This window comes from Medicago sativa, chromosome 1 (assembly GCF_051527215.1).
Source record: "Medicago sativa cultivar Bolivia chromosome 1, Bolivia_mono, whole genome shotgun sequence".
NCBI lineage: Eukaryota > Viridiplantae > Streptophyta > Magnoliopsida > Fabales > Fabaceae > Medicago > Medicago sativa.
In genome coordinates this window covers 65,486,572-65,505,766 of record NC_140749.1, presented here as the reverse complement: position 1 = coordinate 65,505,766, position 19,195 = coordinate 65,486,572, and the positions used below count along the sequence as shown (strand labels likewise).

Genomic DNA, 19,195 nt, shown 5'->3' with positions numbered 1-19,195 from the left:
AAATTTCAAAAAAGAACTTTATTTACATAAAATTTATAAATTATTTTCTCTTTTGAATCATTAACAAGTGCCCTAAACCTTAACAATTGTCATTAGGACACTTGTTGGCATAACCCAATAAATAATAGTACCGACCAAAAGATTGAAAACTATTATTGATTTACTAGTATAGTAATGTCAAACTCGAGCGGACATAAACTTGTTTAAACTTTTCTTATGATTGATAAATGAAGAGAAATATTATCCTATAACCCACGGATCACTCAACTTTTATCGGTGCAAATTAAATAACCATTTTTTAAGGTCGTGGATCACCCTTAACTAAAGGCTCTTAGAAGGTAAAGACAAAAGAAGATCAATATCTCGTGAATTGCCTATTATCACCATTTCCTCTAATACTATATAATAGAAACTTGTGAGAGGTTAATGTCATCTTTTCCATAGTAATTCATCTACAAGAATTGTTAGAGGTTAAGTTCTTGAAATCCTTTTTGAAATAAAGTGGTTCCCCCTCATTTTAGTAAGTGTTGAGAAATATTGTAAACATCATTTATCTTTTTTTAGTTTAAGATAGAAAATAATCAATAGTCACTCTCTTTTGTTTAAGCCATTCAAAAAAACTATTTTCTTTAGGGTGAGTGGGGGCTCAAATAACAAATAATCATCCTGTGATGTAACATTATATGAATTGATAGTGGTAAACAATTCCTTTGACACTAAAATACTTGAGCACTTTATGAACTTTAAAACTAATGAAGGGATGAAAATCCACTTAAGAATGAAATCATTTGTTTAGATTGCATTGGACTTGTTCTTTCCTTTGGTAGCACACAAAGGTGGGAGGACACATTTGTTCCACCCCAGCTGGCCTGAAAGCCTACAAGAAAATGAAATCTTCGGTTAAAACACTTCTCACTTAGAATAAACAGTATTTGAAATAAAGGGCATTATGATATCATTCTCCAAGTACACAATTTTCCAAGGTTCCTGGTTATATAAATCACTTGATCTCATATGAAAAAAAAAATAGAATATATCATATAACCCAACAACCAAGTTTCTAAAATATCAATATCTTTAAGAATGAAGAATTATATCACTCTCTCCAAACAAAAAATTAAAAACCAAAGAAATTTAGTTGAGGTATTTGAATTCCCTAAAATTTTCAATTACACCATCCATCGAAGCGCACACTAACGTATATGAAAATTCAATATAACACATCCACAGTATCTTAACAACAGAAATTAAATTGGATAGAGTACTTTAAAGATTAAATCGATGGTTTATTCGGAAAAAAAATATATGAAATTAATTGTTGATGAACGAGATAATATGTCCATGGTCCATTTAGCTAATGTTTATAGAATGAAATTTTTTGTAATTACTATTTCCATACCAGCTTGCTGCATTAACTAAGACACTTAGTTGCATGGTTTTTCTTAGCCTTGCCTGCATGATATGTGAAGAGATTATGTTAGTCGCATTATTCTTTTGTACTCTTCCGCTCTATTATCTTTTGTGTTAATTTTTCACATAGTATCTTAAACCACTATGACACTTTAGTAGAGTGCAATCAAATCTAGTATTCCTCTGCCAGTAGCATGTATCCGAGGAAGTGCAGTAATAATCTAGAGTCACATTTTCTTCTCTTCCATTTTACTAAGTTTGCTAAATTTTGAAGTCATAAGAATAATTGGCATGTAAATAAATGTAAGCAATATTCTCAAAAGGATTAATTATGTTTTTGGTCCCTACAAAATTGCGACCTTGTAAGTTTAGTCCTTACTTAATTTTAATAGCATTTTTAATCCCTACAAAAAATTTCTGCACTCAATATTAGTCCTTACTCAATCCAAATTTGTTTAATTTATGCTTAAACTCTTAAGTTTTTCAACAATTTTTTACAGGCATGTTAAGAACGTTATTAAAAGGTCCTCCGAAAAAAATATCGCAAAAATTTGATTTCTACGTCCATATTTTTGTTACTTATATCTTAAACTTTTGTCGTTTTAAAAAATTCATATTTAATTTATTTCATGTTAAAAAATTATAGATTTTAGTAAATGAACCTTTCATAGTGTTCTAAACTTGTATAAAAAGAATCGTTAAAAAATTTAAGAGTTTAAGGATAATTAAACAAAATTTATTTTAGCAAGGACTAAAATTATAAGTAAATTTTTTTTGTAGGGATTAAAAAAGCTATTAAAATTAAGTAAGGACTAAACTTCGAAGGTCGCCATTTTATAGGGACCAAAAACATAATTAACCCTTCTCAAAATAAGTATCTTACAAAGTTTATAGCAGGGTTGCTTGAGTGCTGGATCATCAGTCGATGAAGGGGGTTCCTGGCCAAATATCATCTCACAACTCATGTCATCAAAATCTGTAAATCAAAAGACATTGTAACAACCAAATTGTGTGTATGTATGTATGTATGTATGTATGTATGTATGTGTATTTATATATATATATATATATATATATATATATATATATATATATATTCATTTAAATTTAAGTGAAAAAAGAAATGCAATTGAAGTTTCTTGCAACAAATAACAGTGACATATTCTCTTTGTTACTGGAATCACTTCTTGCAATCATTTCTATCCTACTCTTAGCCGCTGCAAGATGTATCCTTAACAAAAAGTGGTTAAAGATATGGCAATCCGATGACAACATCGACTTCAACGAAAACCTTTTTGTCAATTCAACTTTGGATGAAATCAAACAAGCACAAAGAAAAGTTTTCACCACTTCATCACAAATTGGATTGCACACTTCACTAGATGTCGCATTAACAAATTTTCTCTCATGGTTTTGAACCCTCAAACTTGTGGGGAAACAATCGAACGTTGTGTTGCTTTCGCTATACAACGCGGTGTGAAAGACTTAACTCTTGATTTCTCTGATCCTAAATGGGACTAGAACCATTTGGATGATAAACATGTGTTGTTCCAATTGTCAACGCATGTTTATCAACTCAGACTATTCCTTGAATCTCTGAAATTGTATTCATGTGATTTTGATATGCTAGATTTTCTTAACTTTGGTGTACTCAAAGACATTTCTTTGGGTTGGATTGAAGTTGACATCAATACTCTCAAAACTTTGTTATCAACTTGTAAGACTATTAAGAGTTTGAGTCTTAAGAGGTGTTGGAATTTAGTGGACTTTGATTTGAAAGATATTGTACGACTTGGATTAAAAATCAATAAATCTTTTTAATCCAAGCCATAATATCTTCCAAATCAAAGTCCACCAAATTTCAACACCTCGTTAGACTCAGACTCTCAATAGTCTTACAAAGTGATAACAAAGTTTTGGGAGTATCGATGTGAACTTCAATCCAAAAACCAAAGAAAAGTCTTTGAGTGCACTAAAGTTAAGGAAATCCGGCGTATCAAAACCACATGAATACAATTTTAGTGATTCAAGCAATTAACCTAGTTGATAAACATGTGTTGGAAATTGAAATAACGCATGTTTATCATCCAAATTGTTCTCATACCATTTAGGATCAGAGAAATCAGAGTTAAGTATTGCATACCTCGTTGCGTTGCGAAAGCAACAAAACATTTGATTGTTTCCTCACAAGTTTGAGGGTTCAAAACTGTGAGAGAAATTTTGTTAATGCGCCGCCTAGTGTAATGTGCAATCCAATTTGTGATGAAGTTGTGGAAAACTTCTCTTTGTGCTTGTTTGATTTCATCTGAAGTTTAATCGACAAAAAAGTTTTCATTGAAGTAGATGTTGTCACCGATTATCATATCCTTAACCACTTTTTATTAAGGATGCATGTTGCAGCGGCTAAGAGTAGGATAGTGATGATTTCAAAAAGAAGTGATTCTAGTAACAAACATAATATGTCACTGTTATCTCTTGCCATGGTTATGGTTCTGGATAGGAAGATGAAAATAATTATGTAGGTATGGTTTTTGAAGAATACAACAATGGTTGATTTGTGAGTATATAGGATGTGTGTATTCATTTATATAGATTTGAATAGGCGTAAGTTCCAATGTATAAAGATACGACCTTTGAAAATTAAGGTATTAAATTGCGGTCTTAATTTTGGATTGGTAGTTTTTCTATTTTGATATGGATCCGGTGTTTTATTTTTGACTAAAAAAATTAATTAAATCTTTGACCAAAAAAATAAAATTAATGATATCCACTTTTGGTCAAAGAAGCGTTTTGGTGACATGGTGCTTTTTGAGGAAGCTAGTTAAGGTCTTAGCCTTAATTTGGATTGATATTGTTCTATTTGTGCTCTACCCAGAATTCAATGTTTGGCAAGGCCAAGGCATTTTTAGGGCCAAGGCCTTAATTTGAATTTGGATTGATATTTATTTCTTAGTTAGGTCTATTTTAGGGTCGGGCCAAAGCATAAGCCCAGGGTGTGATGGCCTAGGTCTCATGCATGTAGGGGGCCTAAAAAAGTTTTTATACAGTGAGGTGTATATATCAATACCTTCTTTTTAAGGGGGTCTGTATAGCAAATGCACCAAAAGGGCCCTAATGTCAGCAGTATCAAAGCTTCAGACCAACAACCTTCAAATCTTTTTTTAGACTATTACTTTTCCCACCCTTACTCATTCTTGTGCGCCCTGTGCACTTTATCAAAATACCTTATGCCCGGATTACACAATCCGGACACGTTTAGGAATCTGAAATCTGAAACCAATCATAACATGTGCTGGGCTATGTCTGCGTTCAATCCTGGATAAGAGAAGGGTGTAAGAACTTCCGGACTATATACTCCGGACAAAATATACCTGTTCCGGATTATATATATTCTGAAAGCCCTACTTTTAAATAAGCGGGAAAAGTTGTGGGTTATTTCGGATTACGTAATCTGGAAACCTTGATTATATAAGTTTCACCCAGAACCTAGCTGCAATTCACCACCTTTCTCTCCAAACACTCCATACACCTCTAAAAACACACCATTTTGAGCAAAAATGTGATTTGGAGCAGCAATTTGGTCATCAAGATGCGTTAACATCATCATTTTCAACTGAATGCAAAGGTAATGTGTATATAAACCTTCCATCATTCAATTTCTAGGCGCTTTCCTTTTGATCACGTCAAAAAATCTGTACTGGAGAAATTCGGATTATGAAATCTGAAAACTAGCAATGCAGTTCAGAATGTGTAATCCGAACAGCACCAATACAGGAACTGTGTGTATTTTCTGACCCTGCTCTTGCACTGTTTCAATAATGGATGTTCCCGTTGATGCCTCCATTGAATTGACACCTGATATTGAACCTTCGACGGTGTTGCTGGTGGTTTCACTTGAAGTTGTAGATGATCCTGGAAATGCCAAAGTCGAGGACACCCCACCTCCCCACCCCCACCACCACCACCACCAAAACATGATATTTCCTTAGGTGGTTCAAAAGTAGATGATGCTCCTCCTCATATTCCTCGTGTTGTTTGTATTGATCATGGGGAACATTTTACCACCAAGCAAAAGTTTGCTACACTGAATGATTTGTTGGAGTGGGTTCGAGAGAAAGCAAAGAAGCTTGGATTTACAACCGTCATTGGTAAATCCGATAAAGGTGGCAATGGAAGAAGTGCATTTGTTACCGTGATATGTGAAAGAGGAGGTTCATACAAGGAGTACAAGAGGAAGACTCAGCGCAAAATTGCTGGTTCGGTTAAATGTGAGTGTTCGTTTCGGCTGAAAGGTTATTTCTTGATTGTCAGAGACTACCTCAATGCGTGCACCGCCAAGGTCACCACTAAATGAGCTCAAAAGAAAAATAAACATTTCATTCGGTCGACAAAATGATTGTCTTCTCTCTGGGAGATTGTTGATTCTCAAGAACAACAGACACAAACTTCACAGACAAATTCAACATGAGCAAGTAGAAAGAGTGCAGGGAAAAGCAACATGTTTTCTAATCCTCATAAGCCAATTCCCGAAAATCATAAGCCAAATCCGGTTAAAGTCCACATACCACACAAAGACCAAATCCCACATTGGATGCATGACTTTATTCAAAATGTGGTGGATGTAGCTGGTGATTGTGATTGTGGGTTACATGCAGTTGCAGGTCTATGAAACTTGAGTGTTGACGATCACCAAATGATCTATTACCAGCTGCACAAAGAGCTAAACAGTGAAGGAAATGCTCATTATCGACAAATGATTAATGATGATAGGCGGTATAAAGAGGTCTTAGGAGCTCTAACCTTTTCCGGTATTGGTCCTGCACCACCGGATAAATTGATGACCATGTCGGATATGGGTTTTCTCATTGCACATAAATACAACCACGTTGTTGTTCTACTGTCCATCTGAAAGGGCGATCTGAAACCTTTTTTCCTCTATGGGTTGAACCACCACTTGTTGAGCAATTGATGTGTATGGCACATGTCAATGACAACCATTTCATGATTATACATGAAGGATGGTTGTCATATTCCTCCCACTTGCCCGCTATGGAGACAACATGCTCGTGATGATGCCTTAAGCTGGCCTGATAGACATGTCAGTCGAATGACCGACTATAATGAACTATACCGGGCAGCAGGTCTTGAAGTTATAGGTGATGACAAGGATTTATACATTATTGAAAATCTTGATCCAGAAGAAAAGGTTGTTGCTTGAAAGAAGGTTGAAGATGGTGTGAAGCTTCAAAAGAAAGATAGCTTTAATCTTGATGATATTGGCATAGATCTTTGGGCGGTTTAGATTAAATGTATATCATCATTTTTTAAGGGAATGTATATCATTAGTTGAAATGTATATCATTACGTAAAATGTGTAATGATATCAATTCAACTTTTTTTGGTATAATGATATATATATAATTATTTATTGGTACAATTTTATCATAATTGTCTTTTACTTCATTTTTTTATCTTCAAAAAACTATGAATCCACAAAAACGTGCAAAACTGTCAGTTCTGGCCAGTATTGTCTATACTGTGGCAGTTCGGATTATACAATCTGGACGTGTTCGGATTACGTTTTCCGAAGGGCGTTTTAGGAATAAAATAAGGCGCGCGAGTATCCAATAGGGTGAGAAAAGTAATAGTCTTTTGTTTATCAAAAGGCCCCATATCAATGCCAAAGAGGGGTTTGTATAGCAACACAAAGCTTTAGCAAACAAAAACACAACATCACGGAAACGGGAAGTCTGCTTAAACACAAACGCAAAATCGGATGGGTGCCAAATCCTTCGTATCCAATCTTGGTGATGATGTGCAAAATGCATCTAATATTAAAATTACTCATTTTAATATTTATGATCCGAGACATTTGGAGAATTCGTATAACACATCAAATGATATATTCTAGTTGAAAATGGGTCTATTTTTAAAATGAATATTAATTTTTCTAATGACAAATATTTTAGGCATTTCTCATGTGAGTTATTCAAGAAAATTAAGCAATGATGACATTATTGATCAAAAATGGATAATATATTGTCAACCGTCATAACTAATGCATGTGTCATTCATCGTTAATCACAAAAAAAAAAAAAATATGATGTATTATGTAAGGTGTCCTTTTCTTATACTATGCCCATAGTACTCAATCCCGGATAGCGGTGCGTAGAGGCCGACCCCAAAAGCGGGATAGCGTATAGCTTTATGACAAATAGAGATCATCGATATTTGATTAATTTTTGAACAAATTGCATGAATATTGGTATAAAATATAACCAAACTTATATATTTTTATATATTTTTAAATTTTTATAACACTCAAATATAGTTAAATTAAATATAACACTCAAATCTCATGAGACATTCATAAAATAATACACCAAAAAACAAAAGATAGGGGAACAAATAAAAAAAAATCATAAAAACAAGAGAAACCATAAAACAAAAGAAAACAGAGGAAGAAAAAAAACCATAGACATAGTCAATTTGGTTTTAAGAATCTTCAAAATGCCCTAAAAATCAATTTCGAAATTTCGAAACCATACAAAAGGTTTTAAAAATAGGGTCAATTTGAAAATTTTCAACTAAAATCAAATAGCGGCTGAAGCGGTCGCTATCTGCTCCGCTACGCCGCTAAAGCAGCTGAAGTGGCCGCTATCTCATTCCACACCGTTACGACGATTAGCATAGCGGTTCGTCGCTGCTATCGACCACTATTGACTATTATGACTCGTAAAATGTTAGAAACGACCTTGATCTATTTGCAACTTGCAAGCTAATTATTTGTTTGGCATCACCATAAGTTTGTTAAAATTATAGTGGATCACTATGATTTTGCAAAAGCTATGTTTAGAACGATGTTTGATTTGACAAAATCATAGCGATATTGTGTGGATAATATTATTAGGCAGCATGTATCGTCCTATTCAACATCTAAAGACCATGTTGAATTATAGTGAGTCACTATTGGACGAGATGAACACATTGAAAGCAGGTCTCGGTAAAGGGTCCTCGACCACAACTTATAAACAAGCGGGCTTGTCTACCCTTATCTGACAATGAGACAGGATACACGTTGCGCTTTGACTAAGTCCTCACATAAAACACATGTGTCTTTGACTCGGTGTAGAGAGGTGGAGTAGAGGTAGGTCCCATGATCCCCCAACTACTCTACAATCCACTAAACCCTCTACACCCCACTACTCCTGTGACCAACTCTAAAAATAAGAGGTTAGATGCCATAACTCATTCACTTCTTTCAACCCCACACTACCAAATCGAGAACTATGTAGCTCTAATTTCCTAAGCGCTTAGGGATATGTAGGATTAGAGAAATCTCGGTCGAATTAATACTCAAAAGACCAACAAAGTCACCTTCAACCTAAAGCTCCTCTCACCGCCACAGAAGATAGGAACATAGGTATTGTATTCACCCCGACTCCTAGAGTACAATGTGATTTTAATTGAAGTTTCAAACTGTAACTTTGACATAATAACCATGGCCGACCAAACTTACAACGAACTGAAACATATTAATTTCAACAAAACAATGGTGCCCACTTGATTTTGTTCATCCCACAGTGAAATCAAACATTAAAGTGTATATCCCTAAAAAAAATTAGTAAGTGTATGTAAATGGGCCATGTCGTTGAATTGATGAGAGCAATGATATTTTTCATGAATTCTGCTCTCCCCCTGCACTTTTCGCTCGCACCCAGCTGAATAGACATTAATGCCCCTGCGTTAATTAAGTCACGATGCGTGACTTAACTAACGCACGTTGTAATTGTTGCGTGTCTTAAGTACCGCGGTGTGAGTTAAGTCACGCAGCGTCACTTAAGTCATATATCAGCAAAACAGAAACAACGTTCCCTCATTTCCTAAACTTCCCAACTTCGAATTTTTCCCCCCAAATCCGATTTTCATCATTCTTGCGCCATTCAAATCCAATTTCTCCCATAATATCAAGTAAGTGATGATTATCCTACTTCATTACATTTTTTTGTTGTAATTTTAGTTTTTCTTAAGAAATTTAACATTTTTAGGTTTTTACAAATATGGCTTGCATGTTAGTTTTTAGGATTGTTAGTGATAAATTAAGTTAGGAATAATACTTTAGATGTTGTTTAAAGTGAAATATGGTAGTTTAGGGTTTATAAATTGTTACATTTCTTAGTTGTTTGGAAATTGCACTCTATGTATTTGGTAAAATGTCTCAATGATTTTTTGTTTTGTTTTTTGGATTGTTAATGATGAATTAGTTAGTAATATGTTTGTTAATGTTGATTATAGTTAGTTTCAGGATAATGTGGTAGTTTACGGATTGAATTGTAGTTTACGGATTGAATTGTTGTTGTTGATTATAAGCGTTGTTGTTGTTCAATTGTTGGAAATGTTATGCAGATATGTCTTGGAGGAATACGTCCCAGAGACCGCCTGAGCCGCCTCAGGATAGGAGTGACAGATTGAGGGCAGGGAGGCATGCCCCTACTAGTAGTGCACTGAGGGAGAAGCAAGCACTAAACCCTCCTATGGCTGGTCGAGGGAGAGGTGGGGACACGAGACTTGCTAGAGTTGATGCTGTGGGGGGATCATCGTCCCAGACGGGTCTATCCCAGACGGTGGACCCGACGCAGTATCAGCAGCATTATGAGGTGTATCAGCAGGCGCAGGATCAGGCGTATCATTTTCAGGAGCCTCAGCCTCACCAGTATCAGTTTGATGCTTATCAGCAGTGATAGAAGTTTGGCAAGTGCACCAAATACTATCGAAGTAGTAAAAATATCGATCCCACGAGGACTGTTTTTAACTTCAATAATTCAATTACGTTATAAAAATAGGATGTATAAATGTTTATTTTGTTTTGCCACTAGGCAGTAGATTTGGTTTGATTTTATGAAATCAAATAAATGAAAATAAAGATTTGATTAAGAAAATATGGAGAGAGATGAGATCAGATCCTTCGAATCCTCTAAGTTCCCCTAATTGGTCTACTGCACCTATTTGTTATGAATCCTCTTCTAATTTACGATGATTAACAAAGTAGCCATAATCAATCCCTTGAGTTAGGACCCTCTTCTTAAACTACAGCCCCTAATTCCTTAGGTGGTCTAATAATTCTTGAAGGTTTTACCGAACATTAACCTATTATCACTAACAAGCGATTATATATTCCTAGACTAACCCTGTTTATTAGAACAATTCAATTAGGTCTAAGTCGAAAGCCATGGTCAGTGGTCATTCGTTCTCACAAAATCCAGTTATATGTGATCAAGATATAAAAAGCATTAAGAACAATTGAATTGAATAAACTAGAATTGAATTCATAAACAAAATAGAGTTTCACAGCAACATGTGTCAATTAGGGTTACAAAGATTCATCTCGGATCTAATCTCTAAGAGATTTAGCTACTCATAGTCGAGTTTACAAATAGCATGATCAATGAAATATTTAAAACATACATGAATTGGTAAAAGGTTGAAGAAATCGCCCTTCTAGCCGTCTCCGATGTCTCAAAATCGCACTTTTCTCTCCAAAATCGTAACTCTTGTTCTTCAGTTTGAGTGCAGTATTTATAGAAGTTTTTGGGCCTGACCCAGCAAAATCGCGTCGCGCCTTGTTAATTGGCGTGCCGCGATTTCACTCAAACAGAGATGTTGTAATTTTCTGCATCCAAAAACCCGCCACGCCTCATAAAATCGCGCCACGATTCTGCAAAATCGCGCCACGCCACTCAAAATCGCGCCACGATTGTCAGTTTACAGTACTTCCATAATTTCTGCTTTTCACACCCCCAGACTGTCTAAAATTGCTACAGACTCAATAAAAACATCAACACAACTGTTTCTTCGAAATCTTCTATTTTTCTTGCTTTTCTTGCTGCTTAATCTTGCTTGTGAACTCCAAAATGTGATGAAAATGACACTAAAAATAGCGAATAATTGATTGTCATCAAGCAGCATCAGTATCAGGATCATCATGAGCAGCCTGATATTCAGCAGGAGCAGCCTGTTATTGAGAAGCCTCAGCAACATGATGATATTGAGCATTTTAGCAGCATGATGGTGGGGGTCGTTTTCAGGGGGTGTCGAGGGTGGTGTACGAGACCGGACCAGACGGCTAAGCAGAGGGGCCTTCTGACCTCAGGCTTTTACCTCACTTTGGTGGACATGTGGCATGCAGGATATGGGTCGATGCCAATGTAAGTATATTTTAACTATTATTTTACTGTTTATTTAACTTATTCTAATTATTATTCTACTTATTTAATGTTAGAATTAAAATTTATGTTAGAATATATTTAATATTTATTTTACTTATAATTTATTTAACGGTGTTGTTTGTTGTTTTTTGTTTTTGTATTTCAGTTTTGGAAAAAACATAGGGTGAAAGGTATCTCGCACAGGAAGAAGCTGAGCCTTAAAAACCTGATGATCCCTCAGGTTTGCCCACAAAATGAGTGGTTTTGGTCAAAAGTGAATATGTCCGGTCTTACTCCCCTCCTGACTAGTGGCTAAGAGAACATCTCTCACGGGTTCGTTTGTGCGATGACAGAGAGATGGCATGAGGAGACCAGCAGCTTCCATCTACCTGTTGGGGAGATGACCATCACACTAGATGATGTGGCGTGTCTCCTAGGCATCCCCATCACTGGGAGGCTCCTTCCTGATATAGAGTTAACCCGTGAGGAGGGGCTAGAGATGATGCAGGAGGACCTACTTTTTACAGCGGAGGCTGCCGCTAACGAGATGACAAAACAGGGTGTTGCTCACGTCAGTTTCGGTGTACTGAAGAGGCGCTACGAGGAGCTCTTGAATAGGTGTAATCAGCTGATTGAGATTGACACACAGGAGTAGCAAGACGAGCGATCTCGAGTTAGGCTGGCCTGCATTAAGGCATTTTTGTTGCTCTTGCTTGGCTGGGCCATTTTTTCCGGCAAGAACAGCAAAAACATTAATCTGCTTTGGCTGCTAGCGTTGCAAGATATGGACGAGTTGGATAGTTGGTCATGGGGTGGGATGAGACTTGCTTTCCTATATGAGCAGTCATCTCTTACCTCCGACTCATCTGTGGCTTCCTGTGGTAGTTACATGACCTTGCTTGTGGTAATATTTGTTTTTCTTCTTTTTTACTTATTGGATCTTACATGTATAGTTGTTTGTATAATACTTGTGCTGATATAAATTTGTTTCTTTGTGTTTGCAAGAATGGACTTTGGTGCACTTCACGAACATCATTCCGAGGATTGATGATGAGGACTACGACCCTACTGTTTTCCCGCTTGTCAGTCAATGGAAACCTCCCAGGGGCTTTTCTGATCCGGGACACTACCGAGCTACCATTGATTCGATGGACCATTCGCATGTCACCTGGAGGTCGTACGAGAGACGACGACACATCACGCTCTTTTAGGATATATGTTGGTACTCCGGATGAATCATGGCCAGCAGCGACAGGATGGTCTGTCACTTGCCAGAGCGGGTTCTTAGGCAGTACGGGTATGTGCAGACTATTCGTAGGCCTTCTACAGACATTGAGCTTCTTGCGGCAGATGACGTGGCTCAGGCCTTCACGAAGTTTGCTCTACAGAGGGGTTATCCTATTTCGGATAACCAACTGTGGGCTCATACTAAGGGGTACATGAGATGGTTCGTTAGAGTATCACATCCTATTGTGAACCCCCCTGCGGCCATTCCTGACTACGCAACTGATGCTCCTCCTCGTCATGTCCCTCCTTACGAGGAGGTTATTGCTGAGCAGCAGTGGACCACACATCCTCCCGACCCATACCAGATCATCAGCAACATCAAAGCCACAGTGGACAGTGCAATGGGGCATCCTGATGTGTTTGGTAATCCAGAGGTTCTTCGCATGATGCAGGGCATCCAGTCCGAGTGGAGCATGATGGAGCAGATGCCGGCTCCACGAAGGAGGAGTAGGAGTCCACAGGATGGACCAATATGACTTGTGTAGCTTTTTTTTATGACATTTTGTTGGATTTGGTTGTAATTCTATTACACTTACGCTTTTTGGCGTTTTTTATGACATTATTCGTTATTTTATTTCGTTGTTTTATTCCGTTATTTTTCGTAATATAATTATGAGTTAATGGTTGATTGAATGAATGCTTGAATGAATGATGAAAAATGTATGCTTGAATGAATGTATGAAAGAAAGATTGAAAAATTAGAGAAAATAGAGGTTGCCTCTTCTGGTTGTCTGCACAGACTGGGCGTGAGTTAACTCACGCAATGTATTACACATGCGTTACTTAAGTAACACGGCGTTAGTTAACTAACGCATAGTTTTACACTTGCGTTAGTTAACTAACGCAAGGGCATTTTTGACAACACTGCAGGGCGCGAGTGTTTTGTGCTGGGAGAGAACAGAATTCATTTTTCATTTCGTTTTGTTTACGGGACCCATGCGTCACATTTTGTCACTTTGAGAAATGTACACGTAGAAAATGGGGTCTTTCCTTTTCCCTTTTTACGGCACCCCATAAAGAAGTTACTCCCTCCGTCCCATAATACTTGACACATTTGACCTTATTACGCATGCCAATACATAACTTTGAGCTTAAATATCTTGAATAATATATTAAAAAAAATTATGAAAATTTGATATTTTGAAAATACTCATCGAGACGAATATAACGACATCTTACATGATATTATTTATCTTTGTATATTAGTAGAAAAATACGGTCAAAGTACGTTAGGTCAAAATTGCACATTTTCAAATGGGTCATCTATTGCGGGACGGAGGGAGTACAAGACTAAAATCAAGCCTCTCAAAGTGGATTCCTTAATTCCCTCAAAAAAAAAAAAAAAGTGGATTCCTTAATATAACGTCATGCCAAAGTTTTTGCACCTAGAAAATTAATTACTCCCTCCGGTCTCAAATATAAGAAAATATTGCTTTTTTAGGTTCATTGAGTAGTTAATGTATCTGGACTATATTGTAAAGCAGATACATTAATTATTCAATGAATCTAAAAAAGAAATATTTTCTTATATTTGAGACTGGAGGGAGTATATTAAAGAGTGGCATTCAAATTGAGAAGTACTTCTATGAACACAACTCTAAATTATACTCCCTCCCGTCCATTTTAATAGAAACAAAAGTGAGAATTTTTTTGGTCTTTTTTATAATAAATATGGACCAAGTTTCAAGCATGTTTAAAGCTAACTTGTTTTTGTGCCCTTATTTATTATGAGAGAGAATAGTAAAAGTAAGTAAGTAAGTTGGTGGAATAAAAAGTATTTTCAATGGAAAAGTTTTTGTGCCCTTATTTATTATGAGAGAGAATAAAAAGTTGGTGTAATTAATTTAGGGATATTCATGCAAATTTTTTAAATGTGGAGGTGTATTAAATGAAGATGACTATTTTCAATGTACTCCCTCCGGTCCTTATTATAAGAAACAATTAATTTTTTTGGTTCATTGTGCAAGTGATGTATCTAGTCTATATTTACAATAAGATACATTAATTATTCTATGAACCTAAAAAGTCAACTTTTTCTTATAATAAGGACCGGATGGAGTATTTTCTTGGTCTTGATGTTTTATGTCATTTATTTCTTGTATAAAGGACCGGAGGGAGTAATCATTTAAGCGCACACATATAACAATACACATCATTTAATTACTCCCTCCGGTCCTATTTACAAGAGACATTTTACTTTTTAGATACATTAAATAATTTATGTATTTGGTTTAGGTTCTTGACTAGATACATACATTATTCAATGTATCTAAAAAATCAACTTTCTCTTGTAAATAGGATCGGAGGGAGTATTTAAATAACACTGATATTTTTGATAGTAACCAAACAAGTGTTCCTCCTTTCAATTAGACCTCTCTAATGATTTTTAACATTAACTTAATCACATAAGTAGTGTAAATAATCATCAATTTAAAAACTAAGATCCTCTCCAAAAAAAAAACTATGATGATGTATATTTTAATGTATGGTATCGTATGTATCTTTCAAAAACTAGATTGTTTACTAGTAAATAGTAAATTAAATTGGTGTATGCAAAGGTAGATAGAACTATACGTATTCATGAATTTGTGACCATGAAAATATTGATGGGAATGCTTACTTGGGACCATGTTGACTGGCATACCAAACGAGTCCTTTATGAACAACTGAGATGGCATTTTGCAGAGATTAATACACATCCCAACACAATTTGTTTCTTCTAAGAATCTGCACAGTTATTGTTTAAACAAGTCTTAAGACAGTGGAGGAGAAGAACTGTGATGTTACTTGGGTGAAATGATTAATTAGAAGCTAATATGATTGAGCTAATTAATTTTTTAGTAAATGAAACAATGTGTTACATGTGTTTCTTTGGGTAGAAAAAGTGTTACATGTGTAGCATAATAATGGTCATCATTAGAATAATGGATGTAAATTGAAAAATGATTTGGTATTGGCAATAACTTTGATAATGATCATAAATCATGAGTCACAGTGTGAATACAGAATTAGATGTGGAGCACAATATAATTGGGTTAGTTTGAGACCAGGATGTGCCTTTAGGTTGGGTGTCTTTAAGTTGGAGAATAGTGAAAATGTGAAATTTATACATAGTATGATATTCTATGGTTTAAAATTAGTTAGAAATACATGAGCAATTTAAATAGAATGATTAAAATGGAGATCACATTTTACACTTCTGTGTGAAAATTATACATTGAGAACTCATTTTTACGGAATACTACTTGAATAATGCAGACAATTTTCTATTGAAGAAAATTTTAATTAGAGAAAACTAAACATACCTGCATTTTTTAATGTGGACAACATTTTTTTCTCTTCTCCCATTGATCTCTGACTCTCTCACCTTTACATAGTGAAATTAACTAATGAGATTTATGTTTTAGATTCATCAACAATAAAAGATTAAAAAGTAAAGGAAAAAGTTAACATGTGTTTTAGAACATTTGTTGTGAAACAAATATAAAAATATTGTATTGAAAATTATGTATTCAATCAGTATTTTAAAGTTTACAGAAAATAAATTGCCTTAGAAATATAACAAAGAAATTTCTATTCCTTGAAATGAATCTCTTTTCTTTAGTAAAAAAGTGGGACAGGGCTCTGTTGGAATATGGTAGGTCCTTTAACTTTATTGAGTAAAAAAGGTCAACATTGGAAGGCATATAGTCACCAGACTAATCACCACAAACAAATTATAAGGTGATTACTATCATGATCTTGCTAACAAATGTCTTACGGCTTTGTTTGCGAGTTTGGAAAGGAATGGAATGGAAGACATAGAAAAAATGAAGGAGTAAGTGAAAGAAATAGAGGACATTGGAATGAGGGGGTTTTGGAGGTTTATTTTTCTTCAAAGCATAAAATCCTTTTCATTTGGGGAACTAAAAAATTGTATTGGAAGAGGGTTATGGGGGGTTTGAGAGGGTTTTTATGAATTCTTCAAATTTAATATATGTTGTTATAATATTCTTAAAATTAAAAAAAATATTCTTAAAATTAAAAATATATAAATCATAAGCATTTTTTGTTAGGGAAGCATTAATTTATCACTCTATAAAAAAAAATACTCTTTCAAAAATTGTGAAAGATTTTTCAATTTTCCCTTATATTTCTCTCCTCTCAAAGTCTTTCCTTGCCCTTCCCTCCAAACTAGCAAACAGAGTCTAAGGGTACTTGTTAAAGATTTTAAAAATAGAAATTATTGATAACTTTTATGTAGAAAATATTGTTTTGTTTTGTTATGTTTTAATGTGTTGAATGCACATATCCCAAGAAAAAAAAATTATTTTTAACTTCTTATCAAATGTTATAAGAACACTTTTTAGCATTTCTCTTACTATTAATAGTTGTTTGATGTTAATAGGGTTTAAAGGAGTTAAATATCTAGGATTCGAATCATAAAAATAAAATAAAAAATACTAACATTTATCATTTAAAAAAAAAGTTGACGGGTCATACGCAAATCATTGTAGAGTTCATGTATCAATTCTATAACCAAAGCAATTCAACTCAAAAATATCTAAACATGTTAAAATCAATAGTATCAAGTTTGTTAAGACTTAAGAGCATATAAAAGCAATATAGTTTGTGTAATTTACCTCGGAGGGACCGAGTAACCAAGCAAAGAATATAGTGGTGAAGACGGCAAAATATTCCCTTGCTAATTTAGATGGTGGCATTACTCTCCTTATCTGCACTTCGTCATGCACAATAGTATATTATATAAATAAACATAGTTATTAACGTCGTTATATTATACTATTATAGTTTTTTTATTTACCAATTTATATATTATAAATTTTATATTGTACATTATGCTCAAACATTCAAAGTAAGAGCAATGACAACACAAAAATTAATAAGTTGAACGATGCGTTAGCATTTTCCTTTAGCATAAAAATCCATAGTAATAGAAAGAAGAAGAAAAACTACAGTTGCAAAGAAGAGATGACATGGATTAAATTCCAACATATTGGAAATAGTTTAAAAACAATTTGAAGACTTTAGTACAATTTATGTCAAAACAATTTGACTTTTTTTCTTTTGTTATAGAATTAGTTTTTCCATAAACACTTGTATCATTGTATGCATAAGGGTCTAATTAAATTAAGTAGTTTATACAAACATCTTAGTGAACCTGGAAGTACCCACAAACTAGTGGATTCTTGAAAAGGAATAACGAAAACTAGTGTTTCATTTTTATATATCTAATTCTATCATGCCAAACAAATGGGAAGTGGGAAGTAATTAATAATTTTGAAACGTGATTGAAATGAAAGCCCAAGAGGAATATGACACAAAATTGTAATGAACTCACCACTGAGAGTATTGGTTTTGGAAAAGCTCTATCAAGTGCATCTAGAATAACTCCTTGCTGTTGAGTAGTATTAAATTTGTGTGAAGCCACGGTAGCTGCCTCAACAAGGCTATCAAAACCACTCTTATTGTTACTGATTCCTGCAGAGGATTCAGAAATAGTCGTCGTAAATAACGAAAATTACTGGTTTTAGAAATGAATTATACTAATTGAAAAAGAGGAGGATTTACCTGTTGCTGCTTGAACACTTTTTGATAAATGGTTTATAGCTAATTTATCAAACCAATTATCTTTGTATACATTAGTTTTTCTTAATGTTTCTTCTGAAATATCATCTGTTGGCCTTGCAAGAACTCCAAATACAAAAGTGCGTTTTGGTTTAAGTCTTAGCTTCCAATGAGCTAAAGTTGGTGTTAAGCTCATGTTATGTGCAATCATCATTTTTGCATCCATTTGAGTGTGAATGAATTTTACGTCAGAGAGGAGCTTATATAAGAGGGGATTAATAAGGACAAATAGTGCATGAAAAGCATCTTAGGCCAAAGCTCTTATTTTTGTGACTCTCTAGATGCTTTGTTTGTTGGCTTATGGTACTTCCAGTTCTATCGAAATGATGTGACATAATTCTAGTATTCTTTAACTTATGTCTAATGCTTTGGTCACAAGTTGTGTTCCACTACCAATGTTCCCCTTATTTTGTTTTAAATGTGAACTATTTAGGCCGGTAGGGATTGTAATATTGCTCTGAGAGTTTATAAAAAACTTGTGAAGTGTGCATAAACTATTTTTGGCTTACTTTCATACGTTTTTCAAGATAATTTGTGAAAATAGATTGTGGCTTATATGAAAACATTTTTATTTTGGTATAAAAATAGTTTATATGTAATATTTATATGATAGGTGTCTGTACTATAACTACATATTTCATCCAAAAAGAAAATAAATAGAATTT

General features: G+C 34.6%; 1 protein-coding gene across 2 annotated transcripts; it reads right to left on the bottom strand.

The window, feature by feature from the left end:
* Nucleotides 1-596: 596 nt before the first annotated feature.
* Nucleotides 597-18,832, bottom strand: D27 (beta-carotene isomerase D27-like protein). 2 transcript variants are annotated; one of them, XM_085729044.1, is made up of 8 exons: nt 18,474-18,826; nt 18,244-18,383; nt 17,525-17,617; nt 16,208-16,269; nt 15,523-15,629; nt 2,294-2,386; nt 1,400-1,452; nt 597-877 (listed from the first exon to the last, which is right to left on the bottom strand). In XM_085729044.1, the coding sequence occupies exons 1-7, from the start codon at nt 18,694-18,696 to the stop codon at nt 1,412-1,414; spliced, it is 759 nt and encodes a 252-aa protein (XP_085585170.1). In that variant the 5' UTR covers nt 18,697-18,826; the 3' UTR covers nt 597-877; nt 1,400-1,411. The 2 variants fall into 2 exon arrangements, with proteins under 2 accessions (XP_085585170.1, XP_085585169.1); XM_085729043.1 differs by lacking the exon at nt 1,400-1,452 and having other exon boundaries at nt 18,474-18,832.
* Between the last annotated feature and the right edge of the window lie 363 nt (nt 18,833-19,195).

Excerpts from the sequence above, each read along its gene's own strand:
- D27 (XM_085729043.1), bottom strand. The coding sequence starts at position 18,696 with ATGGATGCAAAAATGATGATTGCACATAACATGAGCTTAACACCAACT. Across the intron at positions 15,630-16,207 it reads GTCCACATTAAAAAATGCAG|ATTCTTAGAAGAAACAAATT; the intron begins GTATGTTTAGTT and ends ATAACTGTGCAG. Across the intron at positions 878-2,293 it reads GCAACCCTGCTATAAACTTT|GCTTTCAGGCCAGCTGGGGT; the intron begins GTAAGATACTTA and ends ATTTTCTTGTAG.